Source organism: Marmota flaviventris, chromosome 3, assembly GCF_047511675.1.
Source record: "Marmota flaviventris isolate mMarFla1 chromosome 3, mMarFla1.hap1, whole genome shotgun sequence".
Taxonomy (NCBI): Eukaryota; Metazoa; Chordata; class Mammalia; order Rodentia; family Sciuridae; genus Marmota; species Marmota flaviventris.
The window spans coordinates 89,520,137-89,538,105 of NC_092500.1; the positions used below are offsets into that span (position 1 = coordinate 89,520,137).

At 34.6% G+C, this 17,969-nt stretch overlaps 1 protein-coding gene across 1 annotated transcript in view; it reads right to left on the reverse strand.

Moving 5' to 3' along the window:
• Positions 1–17,969, reverse strand: part of Pde3a (phosphodiesterase 3A) — a 318,404-nt gene that overhangs the window by 15,119 nt on the left and 285,316 nt on the right. The window contains exons 9-15 of the mRNA XM_027934262.3: positions 16,562–16,699; positions 10,852–10,963; positions 6,393–6,506; positions 6,061–6,260; positions 3,897–4,100; positions 3,063–3,218; positions 1,030–1,288 (exon numbers count right to left, since the gene is read on the reverse strand). Of these exons, the coding sequence (XP_027790063.2) occupies positions 1,030–1,288; positions 3,063–3,218; positions 3,897–4,100; positions 6,061–6,260; positions 6,393–6,506; positions 10,852–10,963; positions 16,562–16,699 (1,183 nt within the window). The remainder of the gene's footprint in view (positions 1–1,029; positions 1,289–3,062; positions 3,219–3,896; positions 4,101–6,060; positions 6,261–6,392; positions 6,507–10,851; positions 10,964–16,561; positions 16,700–17,969) is intronic.

A 17,969-nucleotide genomic window follows, 5' to 3' on the forward strand; every position in this document is an offset into this window, starting at 1 on the left:
AAACAATACCTACTTCTACTTCTCCCACCTCAACCTAAAGAATATTCCAAACATGGTAGCTGATGCAATCTGGCTAAAATGTAAGTTGAGTTCACAAACTCTTCTGTCAAAACCACTGATGATTCACATCTTGGCATAAACACCAGAATCCTTATGGTAACCTACAGAGCCTTACCTTCAATTCTTATACTATGTGGCTTTCTGCTGCCTCTCTCTTCAACTCTGAATTTTATCATTTAATGTTCTTGACTACCCCAGCCAATCCTACTTCAAGAGCTTTGCACATGTTACTTTCTCCTTTGTTTGAAATCCTTCTTTTCATATATATCCCCATGAATTATTCCTTTACTTCTTTTTCTTTTTTTTTTTTTAATTCTCTTTCTTACTCATATTTCCCCTGCCCTGGCTATCTACAAATTTTAGAAAAATAAACTTTCTCCACAATATTTCATATGTTCCTATTTTTCCCCTCTAGTATCTATCAGTACCTAACATACTACAAATGTAATGATCTGTGTTGTTAATGTCTGCTGACCCCACTAGAGTGCAAGTCTACAAAGCAAGGATTTGCGTAGCTCTAACTTCAGTACCTGGAAGAATGACTGGCACAGAGTGTTTGCTGAATGAAGGAAGGAATGCTATCTCTTACCTTTTCACAGAACTTTCCCTTGACCAAGCCCAGAAAACTTTGTGGTTGGTCTCCACAGTAACAGAAATGCAATTCATTTCCAAACCATTAAGATATTCTGATGCAAAGGCTTCAACTCTGAATTTTATTTAACTTCATGGCAGAGAATATATCTTTGTGTAATGTATACAACCCCGAAGGATTATCAAACCCAGCGGATAATCTCTGGCCTCAAAACATAATTTTTGTGAAGCATGAAATTCATCTGAACCTCAGTAAGAAAAGAATCCTAGGAAAAACATATTGGAGCTAGATTTTTTTGTGAAGCATGAAATTCATCTGAACCTCAGTAAGAAAAGAATCCTAGGAAAAACATATTGGAGCTAGATTTTGTAACTTACTTGGAGATTCATTATTTTCACAGGTTTCTTCTTCATTTGTTGCTGCTGCTTCCTCCTCCTCATCTTCTGGGTCATCAGTGTCTCCTGACTCATCGCTATCTTCCACCCATTTTCCTGGCATGAGTCCAGCTGAGTCATAGGAATTGCACAGAGGACCCACAATGTGAGAGATGAAGGATTCCTGAAGATTGGCCAATTGAGGAGCTGACCGATCCATGAAGGGGCTTATGGGCAGCCCAAGGCTGGCTTCCTCATCACCCTAGAAACAGGGATTTAGCATGAATAGCTAGCTAGAAAGGTGAAAGAGAAGAGTCTAAGATACCAAAAAGTCAACATTCCCTTGTCATCTAAAATGTATAGATATGTAAGAGCATGGATATTCATGCTCAACTGACTTTACTTGATGGCTCAGAGATTCTACCCAAATCTCTAAGATTCAGAGAGCAATTCTTTGTTGTTTCCATTAACTAATTTTGTGATGTTGAGCTTTATCATGGAGAAATGCAAGGAGTGGCTTAATATCTCAGTAGATAATATTTCTTATCACACTAGTCAGGGTCCTTTATAGGAGAATACAAATGCATCTTAAAATGCAATGCTGGGAATGTTACTCTAACAAATATAATCTATCATGTTTTTTCTTTTTGCCTTGGTTACCAGAAAGCTTAAAATAATTTATTGCTCAATTCAAGTTGCTACTTTACCCTAGATTTTGTTTGAATGACATCTTCTGTGATTATGTTTTCTTATTTTGTTTAATAGTATTAAAGTATATGTGTTTTGTTTTGAACAACTTTAGATCTTCTTGGAAAACAATAACAGATCATAAACCACAGGTTACCTAGAAAACTTAAGGAAGGAAATATATCAAAATATCAATAAAGATTATGCCTAAATAATTCAACTATTATAAGTGGATTTTCCTTTTCCTTCACATTTTTGTGCATTTCAATATTTCATGATCAAGAAATAATCCCAATCCCAGAAAAGGCAACATATATTTTTTAAAAAATGAATCATTTTATTCTGTATATGAATAATGTCCATAATACCCATAGTTCATTCTAATCCCTGTTTAAACATGTCCAATGACAGATATTTATTACTTTATAAGGTACTTCACCCTTTGATGGGATATCTTTACTATTATAATTTTGTCTCCGACACTGATCTAAGCTATATCTCCCGATAACTTTTACAGACTGGTAAACACACATTTAAGGCAACAGAGAGGTATCGGACCTTTCTTATGAATCGGATTTGTATTGAGTACTTTTTATAATTTAGCATTTTTTAATCTTGACACCAACATTATGATAAATCTATTCCTATATTTGTACAGAGCTTTTAAGACATCTGAAGACAATCACTCCATTACCTCTGTTGCTTCACTGTTCATGCTATTTCATGTCACTGGTTCCTGTCCTTCACCCATGCTCCCTCACCTCCACATTTTCTTAAGTGAGAAATTCATAACAATGGACAAAAAGCTTCAAGCTTAATCTGGTCAATGCAGGGTAACCTGGACAGTATTGCCCCACACTTAGGTTATTATGGGGCCTTTTCTGGTAGTCTATTAACTCTTCTTGTTATATCAAACAGAATGCCAATATTTTAGCTTTTATGCACTGTTGTTATTAACTATATTGGAAAAGTAAATGAACTTAATGTATTATATATTCCTCCATTTAAATTTAAATTAGCTTTTTATTATACTAAATCTACTAAAAAAACAGTATTTCAGGGTCTTTCTAATGTTTAATAGGTAATTCAATTATTTCAACATCTTTCCCCCAAACGCCATAAATAACTTTGATTTAGAATTCTATGGGTATAGTTTAGTCTTTTTTATGTGTCAGTTTTAAACTACTATTCAAAACAGGGCAGGTTTTTTTTTTGCTTGTTTGTTTTTAATAAAAGCATGATATAAAAGTGAGTGATCATACTTCCTAGCAGCCTTTCAGAAGCTTTGGTGAATTAACAAGCAGCCTAAAAGTGTAGGTTCAGATAGATGAAATGGTTCAAGTAGTTACCTGTTCATAAAATTCATTGACAATACCCTCTGTCCACTGAAGATGGAGTTCTTTACATTTGGCTGGTCCATTAATATCAGCCAACTTTATACACATTTGACAAACCAATAGACGATCATTTTCATTAGTCCAATCTATTCCAACATCATCATTCACCTGTTTAAAGGATACAGTTAAAATGATTTACCTCAAGCAAAGCAAAAATTGAACAGGAGGAAATAAAGCAATAGAATACACATATCTTTCTACTATGTAGAGATCAGAATACCAAAAAATTAGGAACTTAGATTTTTTAAATAATGTTATTGGGAATGGGGATATATCTCAAGAATAAGACAATGGCTTCCAGAAATAGTAAAATAATTAACCAAAATGTAAAATAATGAACAATGAAATTGATAATAAGTGCTATTTAAAGTCAGCATATTTATTGCCAGTAAAATATTAAAGCTATAAATGATTAAAAAAGTTATCTTGCAGTAATATTTAGGCATTTATATTTGCATGACATTTTTTGTATCAAGTTTTTGACCTATGTTACTGCCATATAATTCATATATAATTATATCATAGAGAGAAGAGCAAGTTAAACAAAAATCACACTTTCAATGTTTTATTTCTCTGTAGAACAAAGTATAATACATCACATAGAGACTTAACTTCCAAGGTAGCTAGATTGAGACTACTACCTTCTATTTCTGCTGTGATAAAAATGTTACTGGATTTCATTTTCCCAGTTGATAAGTAAGAATTGACGGAGTTTTGTTCAACAGTTTGTTTCTATGATATCTTTCCCTGTGGCCATAAAATGAAGACTGATACAAATGTAATTACCTTGGCATTAAATTTGGCTACAAAGTCAAAGTGTTTCTTCAGATCAGTGGCTAAAATTGCTTCGATGACAAGGAAACGGAAGTGCTTGAATTCTACATGGTCAAGGTTAACTAGAAAGTTATACTCTGGCCGGGACATGAAAAGATTCCAAGCTGCAGCTGCGTGATGATTCTCCAGAACTGAACGATCATTGTATAGCACCGCCTGGGCAAGAGTAGGAGAGTAAGAGTTCAAGAGATCAGTGGGTAAGTTTAAAAAAGAATCACAAAAATAAAGGAGAATATGCAATGCTTCTGAAATAGCTTTTTTTGTTTGTTTTTCGAGGAAAAGCAAAAAAAAAAAAATTGTGTTTTGAGTGCTGGTTATTAAGAATCATTTACTACTGCGTCTTGACTGCTGATTCCTTTTCTTGGTTAAATATGCTTTTCAGTCATGTTAAGTTCTTTTCCTTGAAACTTTTGCCCAAATAATCACAAGTGAGGGGTAGTAGCCTATCTTAATAGAGTCAGCATTCCGTAAAATGTTTTTCTTTTTTTAGATTTCTTTGCAGGGCACAGGAATTTATTATATACATATATTTGTAAGTTTAAACAGACACGTATTTTAATACACATACATATATATAAATATACCAATTATCCCTATAAGGTAACTCAGTTACTTTCTGTATCAGGCAACAGAATTATTTCCTCTTAAATATATGCAACTCGTGAAGAGGAATGGAATCCCAGGGATGCCTCAACCCAAAACATTTTTACCCCATAATCAGCCATGGGAAATACCTAGTACTTAAAGATATATAGTAAACATACATCTGCTTGTTTTGGAAATCTCTAATAATGAGAAGTTGTGAGAAAAAAAAACAGAAATTGCCTTAAAAAAATGCTTGAACACTACTGTGAGAGATAGTGTATAAAGGGAAGAAACGGCATAGAATTGGGAAAGGCTAAGCACATAAATATCCAGGTTAAGGTGAGTAAGACAGACCTGCAGGAAAATCTGAAGAGTAAACCATGCTGGCAAAAGGATTTCCCCATCTTTTTTTTTTTTTTTTTGAGAGATCGAGAGAGAGAGAGAGAGAGAGAGAGAGATTGATTGATTTTAATATTTATTTTTTAGTTTTCGGCAGACATAACATCTTTGTTTGTATGTGGTGCTGAGGATCGAACCCAGGCTGCACACATACTAGGCGAGCGCGCTACTGCTTGAGCCACATCCCCAGCCCCAAGGATTTCCCCATCTTTAGGGAAACTAATTCTGGTGTATGAAGGGTATGCGGAAAGAAGATAAAGTAGGTAGTTGGGGGAAAAACATGGTTGTTCTTATATATAGATTCAAGAAAAATCATGGAATAGTCCAGAAAAACTATTGGGGAAATGGATGAGAGTCGATAAAAGACAAAAGGCAAACAAGGAAACACAGGATTAGACTGGCCTCTAGCTCCTCTTGGAGGCACAGAGGGCCTCAGGATGTTTGGTAACTTGAGTCAATTGTTTATAAATAGAGGGGAAAATGATTGGGTTTAATTGTATAAGTAGAGATGCCTAGATATTTAGTGATTAATTTTTGACTCAAACTTAAACACACCAAGATGACTTTCTCATGCTATTCATTTTTGCAATCTATGCTTAGGTTAAAAAAAAATTCCTTCAAACAAATGGAATAAACTGATCTGAAATTCCTACCAGCCAGTTGATAGGCCTTAAGAATTCACAATTGTTATCATGAATATATTTCCAAGGACTAAGATTTGTATACAAAGAGGCCTTACATTCTTAAAAGTTCAAGAAGATTTGGTTTCTCTAATCTTTTCAGAAAGGGGCATTTGCATAGGTTGCCTTTTGTTGTTGTTGAAGAGGTTCATTAGCATGGATTCAACTAGATTTTTCTTCAGAAGAAGAAAACTAGAAAGGATTCTTATGCATAATAAAGTTATGTACCACCATGAAGACTTTGGAACAATGATTGTGTGTGTGTGTGTGTGTGAATATCTTGGAACAATGACTTTTTTTTTCAAAATCAGTATGATCTTTAAGAATTTTATCCTATGAATAAGTATAATTTGATTATGTTTACTTGGTGTAAGCCAAATGTATAAAATTAATTTTCTTCAGAGAAATCTCTACACTGGATTAGCTCTCCTAATCAAAATCTAAAGATTTACCTGAGGGGCACTAGTGGCCACCAGGAAAGCATTAGTCCTTCCAGGGTGATCATAATCGTGCATGGCTGCAGCAACATACAGTGCCATGAGCTCTAAGGCAGGAATATTCCCCGACAGACATCCATACTTATCATCTGGCACACTATACATTTTTGAAAATACATATCCCATATGTCCATGTGTAAATCCACTGTCAGAATCTGAGAAGAGAAAATTAAAGTAATAGAAATTTTTAAAACCTATGAAACTGAAAATATTCGTTTTGACTTCCTTATTATAAAACCATGTGTTCCTATCTGGCACAAGGGAGCGCAGAGGTGCTGGATACATACCTGAATCACTTGCTGATCCGTGATCATTAATCACAGTTGAGAGGCCTGGAATAGGTTGGGTAGTAAGATACCAAACAGCATGTAAGACATCAGTGGCATGGACTCTGTTGTGATCTGTAACCAATGAAAAGGAACTGTCATCGACTGGTGAACTTTTGGGACCAAGGACTAATAGTGCCATCTACTGGATAAACAGCTTGGTCCTAGCTTAACATCCCAGTGAATGCCTGCTATACTCTCTCAAATCTTTTTGATTACTCTTCCACAACTCCCTAGTATGCTTTTTAATAAGAAAAAACAATACTCATTGCATCCAGTATGCATGATATTCAAAATGGAAAAATTTGTATCTAGAGTCTAGCAGAAACCTACTACACGAAACTTACTACAGGAAACATCTGTAGTGTTTTCTTTTCATCCTCTGTGTGAGGCCATGCAGAGGGCCAGAGCAAAAGAAAGAGCCTTGATAGACTTTAAGCAGCAATTCATCTCTGACAAATGGAAACCCAGATTTAATCTGTGAATAGAATGAGGGTTTCAATTATTTTCCTATATTTCTGGCAACACTTAAGTATCTGTCTTTAAGTGATGACATACTGCTAAATCATAGGTAAACACCCCAGGAATTAAATCCAGGGGCCTGGGTTTGGGCTTGAGAAGATCTCCCCAGGAGAGCTTTCCTAGAGATGGCCTCCCCAGACTACCAAGAAGGAAAGAACAAAACCTGTGCCCTTGTGTCACTGCTGGATGTGAACATTGGTATTTTATAGTCATCCAAGAGCAGTTTTATTAAGACTAGAGCCCCTGTACCTGAACATAGACTATCTTCAATGATACAAGCCCATTACATTTATAGATAACTTACAGATAAGACAATTACTATCAGTTTATGTCTGTACCTATGCCTGTGCAGAGTTGATCATACTAGAATTTTCTGGATTTGGGACAGATATGGATTTGTCTTCTGCTCTGATATTTGTTACCCACATTATATGGGGTAAGTTACTCAAAATTCATTTTCTTATCCTGAAAACAAGATAGATTTTAAAGATCTCATTTTCTTTTCTTAAAAAAATATGGGGATAATAGTGCCAATTTCATCATACAGTTCTGAGAAGCACAGAAGGGACTATGTGTTAACGTGCCAATGCACAGTAAGCTACCAATTAATGATAAATATTATTCCCATACAAAATGTTTTTGACATAGAACAAGACAGCAAACGTGCAGTTCACTGGTTTTCTCCCACAATTAATGATAGATTTGTAAAAACAAAACAAAAAGACAAAGAATTGAATTGCTCAAATAATAGCTGTTCTAAGTGCTTGTGGAAGTAGGAATCTGTTATGATCTGGTAGAGGAAGAATGTCACTTGGGAGAGAGGGTGCCACTGGTGGGAGCAAACTTCTCAATTTCCTTTCCTGTTGCAACTGAAGAGATGACTGCAGGCAAGGTGGTACCATTCCTGCTGTGAGTCATACAGCCTGTGCATGAGCCCAGCATTGCAAGGGAGGATAGGAACAGCATAGGCAGAGCCTTCTGGGTCATACTGCCCCCTCTCCTGTCCTGTCTACCTCAAGGGCCAGGCCTGGAAGATTTCATGGGTCATTTTTACAAAATTTTGATGAACAAACAATCGCATCTTAATGGTTTGCTTCTGTAAGTGTAAAGAGAAGGAAAGCTGCCAATCTCATTTTATGAGACCAGGTACAGCATATGAGAAAAAAAAAAAGGAGGATTCCTTTTGTTTTCTGAGAATAGGTCCAAAAGTAGTAAATGAAACAACAGCTTACCAAATCTGACTGCTTAAATACACATGTCTAGTTATATATGCATATGTCTAGGAGGATTACTCTGTTTTCAATCATGTAAGCAGAATGGAAAACCATCTGCCTTGTCAGCAGTTAATGACATGTTTGCCAAACAAATATTTACTTTGCTATGTACTATGTCCAAGTATTATGCCCAAGTGCTTGTATCTCTATTGCCTTTGCATTAACTCTCTGGTGACCCAGCTCAGAAGCAAGAGCACCTAGGAAAAAAGCTAGCCAAGTCAACCTAAGACATTGAGAGGTTTTCATATAATATATGAATGTGCTCAAAGGATTATTTTTATTTGTTCTGGCCACAGCCAGGAACTGAAAGTGATTTAAAAAAAGATTATTAGGACTATTTTTATTTCACCCTTTTTATCATCCTTATCATTTAATTTCTGCATTTTGGATCAACCCCTAAAATTCTAGTAATTCCCACACCTATGTGGCAAGATGCCCTCCCTCCTTGACAAACACACAAGTACACACTAACATGTAATACATATCCTGCCTCCTTTCTAGAGTTGGCCACCTCCCTCTTCTACCTTGATATTTTTCAACTTCCTCCATAAACTAAAAAGCAGAATTGACCTGAACTGTTGGAGGGGTTGGGGTTGTATGTCAATTTTATAGATTTTAGAACCAAGTTTATAGATTTTTTAACTTAAAATTTTATCTATGCTTCTATGTACCATTAAAAAAAAAGGAAAGTAGTAAAGAATAGAAACAACATTTTTTAAAATTTTTTATTTTTTGCAGTACTATGGGATTGAACCCAGGGGTGCTCTACCATTCAGTTACATCCCCAGCCCTTTTTATTTTGCAACTGGGTCTTGCTAGGTTGTGGAGACTGGCCTCAAACTTGTGATCTTTCTGCCTTGGCCTCCTGAGTAGCTGCAATTACAGGTGTGCACCACCATCCCTGGCTGAAAGCTCACTTACAGCAGTTTTTTTTTTTTTCCCCCACTTTGGAATGTATCTATACTGTAATAGTTTTGCCCTTCCAGTTTGTTTCATGTCACCTCAGCATCTAACTGATCAGTGGGTCCTTCACTTGTGGCTGAACTGAACTAACACAGGCCGACTCTGCTCTCACTACTGACATTAATAGCTCCATGACCATAGGCACTTCTGAGCCATTCCATTCTCTACACTTCTCAAACTGGAACAATAAAAATGAGAAGATTCAACAAAGAAAAAAATCTATTATAGAGAGGAAAGTCTTTGCAATCAGAAAAAGCATCCTAAAACAAACAAACAACAACAAAAATCCCCAAACCTTTGGATCTTTGAAGGGGCATGACTTGATGATTATCTTCTTTAGTAGCCAAAATGCCCAGGTGAAAAGGATTATGAATATTACCAAATATTATTATTATTTACCTCCCTGTACAAATGAGTATCAACCATGCTTCACTTGTGCTAATAGTTTATGCTAAAAGATGTGAAAAATTACATTTATATCAGTGAGTTGACTATATTTATTGCTTTCTCCAGTGCCACTTCATAGTTTTTCTTCCCTATTTCCTTCTCATATCTGCTTCCAGATTATTCAATTTTTAGTCAAAATTTAAGTAAAAGCATTTACACTTTCCCTTGTCTCTTGAAAATTTTAAAAGGTGTACTTAGCATTATTATAAAAAATCAGTTTCTAATAAAATTTTCATTAATTATCCTATTACAGTGAACACATTTCTATTTTAACTTTGGTTCCTAGTTTTTTATTATTTATGGATTTATTTAAATAGAGCCATGATAAACATATTTAATAGCAAATGTTAAAATAATTAGCTAAAGAGCAAATTTTTGTATGTGCTAATTATAACAAATACGTAAATTCTTATTAAATACCATATTAGTCTTAAAGTACAACCGCAGTCCATAAAAGTGATCACCAATCAAAAGCTTTCCTGAGAAATGTAAATAAATTTCTTTATAAAAAGTGTCTGGGACCTCTACAGCACAAGTAGGTTTATTCTAGCAATGTCTTTTGACACAGAATGCAGAACTCTCTATCACATAAAAAAAAAAATTACTTTGTAGCACATAAAAGTACAATAATAAAATTAAACTGAATAATAGACTACAGAATCTGAAAATTTCTTGTACTTGAATACTGGCCATTCTTCACTATCATTTAATGATACATGACTTAGAGAAAAACTGGGAGTTATTTTATCTGTGGAGTCTAATATCAATTCAGACTCAATAAAACTTGGCCAAGACTAATAGTATCACTAACCTGTATTTGAAAATACAACATTCATTTAAAAATTCAGTCTGTTGACTAGCTGTTCTTAGTGCTTTCAGTGGCTTCCTTTCTGTAAAAGTTTATTTACATAACTCCTTGACTTTAAGAAATCACTAACAGTTATGTCAATCACTGGCATCCAACCCGGGTGAGCCTTGGGGAAACTGTACTAAGAAAGGTTTATCTCAAGATGCCTTCAAACAATCCTCTCTCATCATTCTCTTCCAACTTCCACAGACTCATCAGCCAGACTTTCTCAAGGGGCCTGGTGTTGTTAAGCTCCTCTTTCTTCTACTCCACTATCCTACATTTTCTGCATTAGTTGCTAATGATTCAATATACTATCACCCACAGCAAATTTGACAGCATTATTCCACAAACCATTTATACTTACAAGGAATATCCCTGTATCCAATTTCCAAAGCATGAAAATAATTCATAAATTCTCTAATTGGAATTTTAAAAGCTTCAAAGAGACCCATATCTTCAAAAAGTCTGTATGATACCTGTAGAACAGAAAGACAAAACCTTGCAAAACATCCCTCAGTGAGTAAGACTTAAGGAGAACAAAGCGTGCATTCCATCAACCATATTAATTTATTACCAATAGAGAAACCACCTGGGAATAATAAATCAAGTTCACATGGAGGACTTTTATGTGCTGAGCCCTTGTAGTTCCTTACAACAAGGGATATGTCACCTAGATTTAAGAGCAAAGACTATGCATACATCCAAAAACCTTCAAAGATCCCTAGTATACACTAAAGTAATGCACTAAGCCAATAAAGTGAGTGGATACTGGTAAACAGGAAATGATGCATACTAAGAGGCTGATTGTATAATGCACACAGTAAGAACTAAAGGGTGAGATAAGCTTTAACTTTGGTGAATTATATTTAATAATGATAATGATGATGATAATAATAATAAGCATCAGCAGAAAGCTTTTCAGAGATAAAGCATTCACAGTTGTGCCCTGGTGAAGAATAAAGGGAAAGAATTACAGGGGAGAACAAAAGGGTAGCTTTGATTAATACACGTGGAGGGAAATAATTTATTATATAATTCATTATGGAAAACGGAGTGTAGCTCTTTCACTGATCTTTTCTCTTTGTTCTTCAAATATCTATTTTCCTTGCAGTTGTTTTCACAGTTCTGAGGACTCAAATCAAGTAAATACCTTTGGAAATAACTAGTGCATATGACATGCAAAAGAGAGAGAAAGAAAAAAAAAACTAATATGAAGTAGAGGTGGCAATGAAGACACACATAGTCATTTATGTGGCAGAATGGAGGACAGAACCATCCCAAATGGCCTTACTTTTTGACTCGAAGTCCTAGTATGGGACAATTTAGGACATGTTCAGAAAGAATTATTCATTCTTTTTATTATCTACAGTCCTTCTTAAAATTCGTTTGAGATATTACTTCTAAATCTTCAATATATTACTTCATGTTAAATTTTTTCTTACTGTAAGTATGTCTATTCAAATTCACTACTATTCTTTTAATTGTATATTCAGTAGTTATGAATCCTATACATTATACCTGTATATATACATATACACAAACACTATAAAATATGTATAAATATATATTTCCAATATATATTTATTGAATGCCTATTATATGCCAATTTTCTATGCCTGTAGTATATATGTATGTGATATTAACATGCAAAATGCATAAACATATATGTATAAACATTTAAATTCACATACATACACAAATAAAGATCTCCTCTTTCTTGGAGCTTATAGCCTAGCAGAGGAGGACAGGAAGCAATAGACATAACAAATATGTTATTACCGTGTCAGAAAGTGGCAAGTCACATGAAGAAAAGAAAAAGAGTAGGTATGGAGAACTGGGAAGGCAGAACAGGTGCATTCAAATATGGTGCTTAGACTGGGCAGAATCACATTCACAAATTGCCTTTTGAGCAAAGAATTGAAGGAGGTGTGGAGTGAGACACATGGATACTTGAGAAAAGTTTTTTCTATGTAAAGCGTCAGTACAAAGACCCGGAGGTATGCTCACTAGACCCAAGAAACAGTAAGCAGGTTGATGTGCCCAAAACACAGAAACCGAGGACAGGAATAAAATAGAAGTCCTGTAGGGCGAGACTGGGGCAGGGACCGTCTTAGTGATTTACAGCCAGATAAACCCAGGTAAGCACTTTTAATAAGTGAGGCAAGGAGTTGCCAAAGAGACTGGAGCAGTGAAAAGACTTGTCTTATTTTTAAAAGGAACACCCTGCCTGCATTTGAGGAAAAGATTGGATGTTACTGTATATGATCTTCAACTCAATTTCTGCTGACTTTTCTTCACTCTGAATGGCAAGGACATTTAACTTTTTCCCTTTTATGTGCAACAACTCTACCTCCTTTCTTTAAAAATGCAGCAACAGTTTTATTGTACAATATTCCAAGCAATTTCTTCTTTTAGTGATCTCTTCTCCACTACTGCTTAGATGATAATGTTCTTTATTTATGAGTTCAGAATTAACATATGTAAAATTATGAATCGTTGTTTTTAACAGCTTGTCAGTGAAAATTCTTCTGTTTTAAAATCACACTTTAAAATATCCTTGTCTTAATTTTTCATTTTATCTTTCAAATGTTTTTTTTGTTTATAAGCACCTAAGGAATTTAACTTGCATGTGACTTCAATAGTAATAGCAGCAATAGTAGCAGCAATAGCTACACACACACATACACACACACACACACAACATTAAATGAGGTGCTTGCTTTAAGGAGTTCATACAAATAATTATTTACGTTAAATCAATCATCTAGCACTCATTACTAATATCTGAAAGCAGAGAAAAATAAGGCACAGAAAGGATGAGTGACTTGTCCAAGATTACATGGCTGAAAGATAAGACCCAGATTTCAAACCACACATTTTGGTTTGAGATTTTGTACTCTTAACTGCTTCAAATCCTACCCCCCAACCCACTGCCCTCATACTGGGAAACCAACACTGTTAGAATTGCCAATTAAAGTTTCCTACCGTTCCCTTTAAACATTTCAAAGATAAAATGAAAAATTAAGACCAGAGGATATTTTAAAGTATGATTTTAAAACAGGAGAATTTTCAGCAACAAATTGCTAAAAACAACCATTCATAATTTTATATATGGTAATTCCAAACTCATAAATAAAGAACATTATTGAATGGGTAAATATTGGTAACTGAAAAGAGTAAACTCAATTTCAAAATCTGAAAGATGTCCTTTTAAATTTGTTAGAATAAACATGATAATCTTCATCAAAAGAGAAGCAGTGTATTAAGGCTGAGAAGTTGTTTCCATTGCACACATCTCCTTAAAAATCTTTTGAAGTGAGACTTTCTGTGTGTAGTCTCAGCCAAAAGTTGATTCTTTGGAATGTCCATGTTAATTCATTTCAGCTGTCCGTACATCACACTAGTGGGGGCGGGGAGGGAGGAAGATGGAAAGAAGAAAAAGAAGAAGCGTTTCCTGTAATCAAAGTTTCATGATTTTTGTACTTGTAAACTCAGGAAAAAAAAAAAAAAAACATAAAGTTCTACTTAGCAAGGCAAAGGAATCTGCACTTTCTCAAAGTTCAGTGTTTTTGCAAACTGGGACACTAGTAACTGATGTAAATTCTGATAAAAAGATACATTAATGAATTTTATTGAAATCTACATGTTAATTATCCGGAATCTTTCTAATCTCTAGTGGTATCTTTGACACTTGAAAACTACTTTGTCAGGGTGGCGGGGAGCTCAGTGGTAAAGCATGTGCTTAGTTATGTGCAAGACCTTCAGCACTGTAAAAAAAGGAAAGCACTTGAACAATATTGGTCAAGTTCAAACCTCCTATGTCCCCAGCTCTGAGAACTTTAAGCACCTGCACTGATGTTCAGTATGCTGTCACAAATGTTATAAAACTGACTGCTGTAATAACCATTTGTCTACTTGTCAAACTCCCACTTTGGAGAATTTGAAGATATAATAAATTAATATGTTTTACAAGTTGCTGAGAAAAACCTGAATGTAAAAGAGCCTGAGGCTCTGATATGAATAAACCTACATATTTACTCTATGACTCTGAAACATCCTCTTTTAAGCCTTAGTTTCTTCTTCTTCTGTAAAATAGAGATTAAAAAAAAAAATCCTGCACCAATTTGATGATGATTCAAGAGTTTGTAACATACATATCAAACACCAAATGATGCAAATGTTGTCTCCATAGCTGGGAACACAATCTCCAGCAAAAAAGAGAAAGATGACTTCTTGCACCTCTGCCATACCTTGTGGCAACATTATAGGAAGGACCCCTCACTCAGGGTTGGAACTGCAATCGGTTTCAGAAAATGGCATACAAAATGTCCTGGGAGTTATAAGGCTACAGTAGACCAGATGAAAAAGCTGTCCTTGAACCTGACCTCAAGATAAAGGAGCACAGAAGACATTGCTGAGCACTCAGGAGAAAGGAAGTTGATGGAAGGGACATACAACTCCCAGGAAAAGCCAAGGACTGCTATGAAGTCCCCGACACCTTCACGGTCAGGGTCCAGCAGAAGCCACAGCTGCACACTGCATAGACTGGAATAATTTTGAGTTTCTAGTCCATCTGTGAGTCCAGCACACCCCTTCTGCATGCACCTAATTGATCTGCCATTATTTTGACACCTCTTCCCTACTAGATTGTGAATTCCATCAGGGCAAGGAAAAGTTTCTCTTCCTGATGACTAGATTAGTTCTCTGTACAAAGTGTATATATATATATATAATATATATATATATATATATATATATATATATATATATATTATATATATATATACATACTATATATATATATATTAAATAAGCAATAAGCTGATAATATATATACATACATATATATACATACACACACACACATATATATATATATATATATATATATATATATATATATATGTATATATATTAAATAAGCTGATAAATTACTGAATCATGCCCTTTCATTGTGTATATTTTGGTAGGTATTTGATACTTCAGCAAATTCATTACTTTATTTTGGTTTTTTGAAACAAACCTGTCCAAATTCTTAATTTCTGTGTGTTTTCTTTCTCCCTCAGCAAAACAAACATTTATTTGGGAAACTTCAAAAGTAGTATACCTTAAAGGAAACAATACTAAAATATTTGTTATACAATAACATTACACCTTCAATATTTCTTGTGATAAAGGTGTTTTTGATGTTCAAATACAGAGAACTACATTTGATCTATTTCTTACAACACAGAAACATATTTCTGTACAATATCTTATTTTTGATGAGAACTAACCAGTGTAATATTAAGAAGTTAAAAAATAGTTACAAAAAGTAATCATAGAAAATAAATAAGTATTTGTCAATAGATATTTTCTTTTCTTTCTTTTTTTTGAGAGAGAGAACTTTTTAATATTTATTTTTTAGTTTTTTGGTGGACACAACATCTTTATTTTTTATTTTTATGTGGTGCTAAGGTTTAAACCCAGTGCCCTATGCATGCCAGGTGAGCATGTTACCACTTGAGCCACATCCCCAGCCCTCAATAGATATTTTCTTTGAGGGCTTGATCATCTATTATTTTGCTTAATTCTATGAATTTTATCAATGTGTCCATCTTGCTTATGATTCCCCAACCTCCTTCCCCTAATTCATCTTTAAAAGGTACATAAAACTTTAATTGTAGAATATGGTATTCTGCTCAATGAAAGTTCCAATTTCTTTTGTTAGCCCACTGCCATAGACACAACAGATTGTGGTGTCCTCAAACTTCCTTTGTCAGAGCTGGGTGCTGTGGCATATCCCAGCAGCTGGAGAGATTGAGGTAGGAGAACTGAAAGTTCAAGTCAGCCTCAGCAACTCATGAGCCCCTCTCTCTAAATAAAATATAAACAAACAGGTTGGGAATGTGACTCAGTGATTAAGCACACTTGAGTTCAATCCCTGGTACCAGAAAAAACAAACCAACAAACAGAAATACTTCCTTTGTCCATATAATTCCTACCCACAGATGTCAAGAAAATACAATGCTTTCAGCAACTGAAGGATTGTGTGGCTGATATTCAAAGTCATATGTGTGAATAAATAATCTTACCTGACTAAGGATACGGCCACATTTTCTTCCTATATTTTCCACTAAATCAAAAATTGGAAAATTCCAACTATTGAGCTGCTCCATAATTGAGTCCAAGTTCTCCATGACTAGAGGTTCAGGAGCAAGAATTGGTTTGTCCTATAATGAAGGTTAAAATATTTTAATGATATGAAGATTTCTACAACACAATTCATGCTTTGGTGAATCTCATTAACAACTGAGTTATCTGAAATAACTGGCCTAAAACTTCACAGTGAATCTTAAAGACAACAATGACAAATCAAGATGGGTAAAACACTAGCCCCAGAGTGAAGAGAAAAGCATCTAATGCGGTTTTGGACTGTGAATCTTATATTGTGAGGTGCCTGCCTGTCCCTGCTCCATATCACACCTGCAAAACATGGATGATTCTTCCACAAGTCAAAGCAATTGCTTTTGTGTCTACTGCAAGGTTCTTTGATAAAGATTCAATGACTTCAGAATACTCTGAAATTTTATATAAACATATCTCTTTCTACACTTGTATAAATTTTTATGGGATAAGGGTTGCTGGCTTATACTGGACTCTCAAAAGAAACCCATGAGTGGGGAGGGGGCACTAATCACCCCGATTTTAATTAATTGAATATACATAGCAATGCTTCAAATCAGCATTAATCCTGTAGAATACCAATCCCTGCATTTTTAAAGTATTTTAATTTAAATATGTGACCTACTATTTGCTGAGGAAATGCACTATATAAATGAAAAGACATTTTGTGACTTGACCCTATTCAGGGAAGTCATAAGCATACATTTACTGCAGTCTCCCCAAGAAAAGAAATATAAGGAAAATGCTATTTTACCTGAAAATTTGACTCTAAAATATAAGTGGTAAATATAGGGAAAAAATGATGATAATGTGACAACCAATTATTTTCTAGCATTTGCTGTCTCCCACAAATTAATCTGACTCAAATATGCTTCCAACCTTCTTATATAAATCTCTTCAAACACACAAAATAAGTCATCATTTAAGGATCTCTTAGCAAGTGTCAATATAAATCTTCCTTACTAGAACAAGGAAAATAAATAGCAGCTTTCTTCTAAAATCAAGGAGGTGCTAAAGAAAAAAAAAAAAAAAAAAAAAACAGCAGATGTACTAAGAAAATCTCTTTCTGTATTTCCTCATTTCTTTATAGAATATTTAACTGAATGACATAATTCATTTTTCCTGTGCTGATTTAGACTACTTGATTGGGTATGGAATCTCTAGAATTATTTATAAAGATAAATGCTTTGCACTTTTTACCACCAAATATTACAACCATGAAGAGATCGATAGGCTCAGCTGGAGAAATTGTACTGATACAGAAGGGTAGGGCCACAACATGTGGGGTCCAAATGAGATGCATCTATAAATCTAATG